Raw genomic sequence first — 6,125 nt, 5'->3', positions numbered from 1 at the left:
ATTTAATGCCATACTGTATTTATGGGTTTATGGAAAATTAAAGATCTTAATAAAAAAAAAAGCCAATTAACCCATATAATTTTTTACTAAACTAAATAAAGAACGCGTCTAAAATATATGCGTTTAAAAAAATGTCAATCCTGATTTAAAAAATAGTCACCATTTTGATAATCCAATTTTCATTGTCAGAAACACGTGATTGGATGCAATTATTAAATTACATTCGACTTTTTTCTCACCTAGTTATTGCATTAAAAGCAACCAGGAAAGCTAAGAAATAAATATAGCAAGAAAAGTAAAGAACATAGAACTGGAAAAACGGGATGAATAATAAAAAGGTGAATAGGTGTCGTAGAAGATGCTATATATATATACCAGTCGTATCTCTGGAAAGAAGAAAACAGTTAATAATTGTCAGAAGGAAAGGGGAAATGTATGAATTTGAGACTATAATTATATTCATGAACCCAATCCAGAAAAACAGGAGGAATAGTGAGAGGAACAGGAAGAAATAGAGTAAAGAAAATAGGAGGTCAAATATCACCGGTATATGGCCATGGAGAAATCTAAATATGCTTGTTTCAGAAATTAAAGGGGTGAAAGCATATATTTACGTAAAATTAATTGACGTTGTGAATGCTAGATGAACATAAATGTGATAAAGAGGACAAATTTTAAATGTTTGACCGGGAGGAGAAATTAAATTCGTGGTTGGGGAAAGTTTTTGAAATCAAGATCAGGTGGACATTGATCTTTGTCGCTAGGAGCATCACAATTATCTATTAGTTGTAGAACGTAAATGTAATAAAGAGATTTTAAATGTTTGACTGGTAGGAGAAAATTAAGCACATCCAAAATTCAGGTTGGAGGAGTCTGTTGAAATCAAGAATCAAGCTCAGGTGTGCATTGATCTTTGTCGTTAGGAGCATCATACTTGATGGAAGTTGATCATTTAGGAAACATTATCAAATGCAAGATCTAACGTGAAAAATTGAAGATTAGAAAGAAGATAAAAACTTTTTTACTTCGCTCTCTTTTGTAATTGCTCTTTTCCGTTCTTCCTTTCTTTTTTTCCCTCTCTTTCGTCCCCCTCTTTATTTAAATAATTGGTTTTACCTGATAATCATCATACTTTTTTGATGACCGGGTGTGTATTTATTTTCTTATTTCTTTTCGTATCATTATTTATTATTAACTTTCATATTTCTTTTTTAGTTTCAGCTTCTTTTTTTTTTGGATTCAATAGCAGCTTTTAAATCAGATTTAGAAAAAATAATGTGATGATAATTAAGAACCTTAGGGCGAACAACTGTAGTGTAAGCAATAGCAAAAAATAGCAAAAAAGAGCGTGTTGGTGGTAGGAAACGTGTTGGGTGTGACAGAAAGTGAAAGGAGGAAAATAGAATGTATGTGAAAAATTCCTGTAAGAGATAGAGAGAACACAACGACAGAAAAATTTCAACTTGGCAAAAATAAAAAATATTGATATCGGAGTATTTGGTAAGATAGATAGGAGGAGCTGTATAATGATCCTACACAGGAAATTTTTTTTTAACGAAAAATATCACAATGATATCTTGATTTTATACTTACTATATGCATTGTACTTTATTATTATTATGAAATATTAGAATTTTGTATAGTTGTTTGTTGGAATCGAACCAACTGGAACAATGTTCCAAACCATTAACAACAAATATAAGTATATGTCAAAGTTTCCACATCAATATACCCTAGAGAATTTGGTTGTTTCTAAATAAATTGAAAGGAACATTAGCTAAAAGTTAATTTCCTAAAATTCTAACCCTTATACTACCATACCTTAAATAATTGGTACTCGTACTCAAAGTCATCCCTAATGGATAATTCTTAAGAAAAGAATAGTAAAGTTTCAAAGTATCAAAACCGACTTACAGTACTTCTTGTTATAGCACCGCCCAGGAATTTTGCCCGGATCCTACAAAGATAAAAAAGAAAATGTTTATAATATGCTTCCTAAAAGAAGAAAAGAAAAAATATTTGAAACTTAACACTAAAACCTTTTTAGTTATTTTTTTTTATTTCTGTCCTTGGTTGGTATCAGGTCACCAGTTATTCGTTTGATTGTCCTGCTTTGCAGTAAAACCCATTAACCAAGAAATGAAGTCCAGAAAGAAAAAAGGAAATATGAGTAAAATGTTTCCTAAAAGAAGCAAGAAAAGCAAAAGGTTTGAAGCATCAATGCTTACACACTTATCTCCAAAGAATCGAAGCCTAAAACCTACAAAAATTAAAGAAAAGATCCGTTAATGTGTATTTTAAAGTTCGTTCTAAAACCTAAAAAAAAAATAATATACCCATATCTAAAATAAATGTTAAACGTCGACACATTTCTTTTGTCAATTCCGGAAATTCCATTAAAAAATAACCTACCCGCGTCCAATGAATATGGAACCTACAAAAAATAAAATAAAAGGAATATTAATGCGTTTCTTGAAGTCAATTCCCGAAATTCCCACTGAAAAAAAGATCTACCCGCGTCCAAAAGACATTTCATATAGGTAATGGCGCAAAAGTCCCCTTCGGAGAAGTAAGAATCTATAAAAAATAAAAAAGAAAAACCAACGAACCATTTATTTAATTCTAGATTTCTGGTGTTAACAGTTAATGTGTAAAAGCTTTTTACTTTACTTCAAACTTATGAACTATGCAGATTTAGGAGGAATTTGTGTCGCACAGCCCATTGTTCGATCATTATGCATGTTCTATTAGAATGTAGATCATTTTCTAACCATATGGACCATCGATGATTTTACTGAGCAATAACTAATTATTGTGAATTTCACTCAGAAACTAATTCTTAACCGGTTCTTAATATACCGATTCTTCATCGTTTGACCAAGGGGAGAGAAAAGATTAATAATGAAAGATACTTGAATATTTTCATTACGTACAAAATAAATTTCATTTATCATCAATATATTCAAAATTTGATTGCTACAACTTTGATAAAATATATTTAAACTTTAATAGAGATAGCCCTAATTATTTGTTGTTTCGCCCTCAACTTCGGAATCATTGTTCCTCCTCCTTGTTCTTCGTTCTAAAGGGTTAACATTTACCCATCGGTATTCTCTTTGACTTTCTGTATTCAAACTAGCGGTCTAAAAGTTTAAGAGTTCTATGTTTAAGAATTCATTATTAAATCTTATTTAAATAATTTTTTTATAATAATTTAGTTAAAATGTTACCTGATGAGAATCTGCATTTAATTCTAAAGAATTGTTGTTTGCATCATCAATAAAAATAGCATTATCAAGTGAATTACCAGAAGATCTAACCGTAGATGTTGAATTAAATTGAGCTGTTGATAATCGAATTGGGGTCACAACTGTAGAAGAACTTGGTGAACTTGGTGAGATTTCCATTGCATTCCTAATTTCATCTTGTAAAGAATAATTAATATTGTAAGTTCTTGAATATACGGACTCTGAGAAAGCTTCGTAATTCATAAATCCAACATATAGATCATTTTTAAAGACATTAAATCCTTCACTGGACATTTCGTAATTTTCACATAAGGTTAACATATTTCCGCATGTAGAGGCACGTGGTAATCGATTTACCCAGAGAGAAGTTTCTTCTGGTTTAAGGTTAACCCATGAGATCTAATTGAAATTTAATATTAAATATATTTTAATTTAATGATAAAATTAATGAAAGTATTTACAATACCTTAATTTTGGGAATTGCTGGAATTATTTCTGCTCCTGTGATAAATTTCATTACTATTTTTAATTCCGTTTCACTCATGGACTTTAACATCTCTTTAAACTTGTTAAATAGTTGAAGATATTCAGGTTTATGGAGTGCCTGAAGTTCCACATGGTTGCAATCAAATTGATTCATTATAATTTCGTATGTAAATTTGTAGTAAAGCTCCCGAACTAAATTATGATAATTGCAGTTGTTTTTTAACTCCTAAAAAATGAAAGTTTCAATTAAGTAATATAAATATTAATCTGAGTATTTTATAGTATGTCGACATTAATAATGTTAAATCTATCGAATCCAAGTTTTAATTCCTCAAGAGCTTTTTTTCTTATGGTGATAATTTCATATTCTGCTATAAAAGCAGCTTGTTCTTCTTTACTTAAAGAACTAAATTCACCCTAAGTATTAAAAATTAATTTATAATTTAATTTTTTTTTTATTTAAAAAAATTATACTAAATTTAAATTATACTTACATCAATTTCTCTATTGCTTAAATATACATTTAATGATTTTTTAGCGTCAATATTGTGTTTTATTTGACGATATAAGCGATAAACATTATGATTAGTTGTTTTTAGAACGTTCACCACGTCTATTTTTTCATCAATAAAATATTGTATATGCAATTTGTGAAGCCACTGTGGCCATAGACCACAGTGTAAGATGGTCCAAAATAACATTTTGCCTAGAATATGAGATTCCGTTGTGTTATCGATTATCCCATTTGTAAAGTACAAATCACATTCAAGGACTTTGTTCCAGAAAGTTGATGTTATTTGACGGAAAACGCCTCCAGTATCTGTTACACTAAAATTGTAATAAAGAAAAATAAATTTAAAATAAAAACAAAAAACAAATTATTAATATTAAATTATTTACTCTTCTAAAACCAATACGATTGATGGACGACGCAATAAATCATCATCACTTGCATCCTTAACCCATTGAAATAATGATTCAACAATGTAATTTTCGTTTACAGTTATATGAATAGTAGTATTACTATTAATATATTGGTCTTGTAATTTGCGTTGGAAATCCTTCATGAGGTTCTGAAGTGAGCCATCAGGTGATTCAATTTCCTCATTGTCAGTTGAACTGTCAGAAGATTCACATAAATTGTCAATAATGGGTTTTATATATACTTTGGATTTACTCGTAGATGCTCTGTAAAATCAATTTAAATCAGTATCAATAATATAAATTAATATCAAAATTTAAATATTGATGATACCTTCTAATATATTCAAGATCTTTAATAGCACTAGCTTCAAATGGAGTCTCTTCAAGTTCACTAGTAGTCTTTGCTTTGTAGCATACCCAGCCAGTTTGATTTAAACAAGGGAAGACTGAAGTAACTTGGTTGTTAATATAATATGGATCGTCTTGATTAAAGGAAATTTTCCTTAATAACAAATTTTGGGAATTCAACTGGTCCCATCTGTAATAAATAATTACATGAAAAATTATATTAAACTAAAAAATATTAAAGAAAAGAAAAAAGCTTACAGTTCATTCCCTCTTTTTGGGATAGTGGATATGTTTCTTTTTGGAATTAAGGTGAAATCAAATGAAATTGATTTGGTCTTATTTTTTTTATAACTTCTTTTGGAATTAATTTTGTATTTGCTATGTTCCTTCTGTAAATCAAAATTTAATCTATTGGACATATTAGTAGCTACAACTGACAAGTTTCCTTTGAGTTGTTCTGAACGTAAAAATGCGCGGACATTATTTGACTGTATCGAATCAATCTCTTGAGGTATTCGATTTGTAGCAAGAAATAGAGTTTCAGGTGGAACGCGTAAACTTGTTAAAGAGTTCCTATCATTATTGGATTCCACAGTAGAAGCAGAAGCAAATGAACTACTTTCTCCTGTTGGTCTCTAAATAAAATTCATAAAATTTATATTAATCCGTTTAATTACAATAACAGATAATAAAAGAAAATAAACTTATTACTTGTTCGTGAAACGCTTCGTGGTGATCACAACCACACATATTAGCATCTGAGGCGTCAGGCTTTTGCCAAAATTTCTGGCAGCCACAATCCTTTTTAAAGCACTTTCCCTTTCCAAACATATTGAAAATATTATGTATGGTATATGAGAGAAAAGATATTTATACACAAAAAAAGATATTTGGAAAAGAGATTTATACGCGAAGTAAAAGTTTTGTACGTGAAAAAATAAAAAATGCGTACAGGAGTCAGGGGTAAAAATTGGATAAGGGGAATGTGAGAAAAAAAATGGTAAAAACCGTATTGCCTAAACTAATGGTATACCACATGTTCGCGAGAAAAAAAAAATTTTTTGAGATGTTTTTGTTAATTTTCAAAAAAGGTGATTTTTAAATTATTTTTGGTCATAC

General features: G+C 29.5%; 2 protein-coding genes across 2 annotated transcripts; both read right to left on the bottom strand.

The window, feature by feature from the left end:
• Positions 1 to 3,020: 3,020 nt before the first annotated feature.
• OCT59_000377 (uncharacterized protein) lies at positions 3,021 to 3,888 on the bottom strand (the record flags this gene model as incomplete). Its single annotated transcript, XM_066138789.1, has 3 exons — positions 3,021 to 3,143; positions 3,231 to 3,647; positions 3,715 to 3,888. 3 exons carry the CDS (start codon positions 3,886 to 3,888, stop codon positions 3,021 to 3,023), a joined length of 714 nt encoding a protein of 237 aa, XP_065988251.1.
• Positions 3,889 to 4,010: 122 nt separating this feature from the next.
• On the bottom strand, positions 4,011 to 5,837 carry OCT59_000376 (uncharacterized protein; the record flags this gene model as incomplete). Its single annotated transcript, XM_025332924.2, has 6 exons — positions 4,011 to 4,151; positions 4,229 to 4,562; positions 4,635 to 4,922; positions 4,990 to 5,196; positions 5,265 to 5,641; positions 5,718 to 5,837. 6 exons carry the CDS (start codon positions 5,835 to 5,837, stop codon positions 4,011 to 4,013), a joined length of 1,467 nt encoding a protein of 488 aa, XP_025165294.2.
• Positions 5,838 to 6,125: the final 288 nt, after the last annotated feature.

This window comes from Rhizophagus irregularis, chromosome 1 (assembly GCF_026210795.1).
Source record: "Rhizophagus irregularis chromosome 1, complete sequence".
NCBI classification, from domain to species: Eukaryota; Fungi; Glomeromycota; class Glomeromycetes; order Glomerales; family Glomeraceae; genus Rhizophagus; species Rhizophagus irregularis.
Note: the sequence above shows the minus strand (reverse complement) of the source record. Positions and strands in the feature narration are given on the sequence as shown.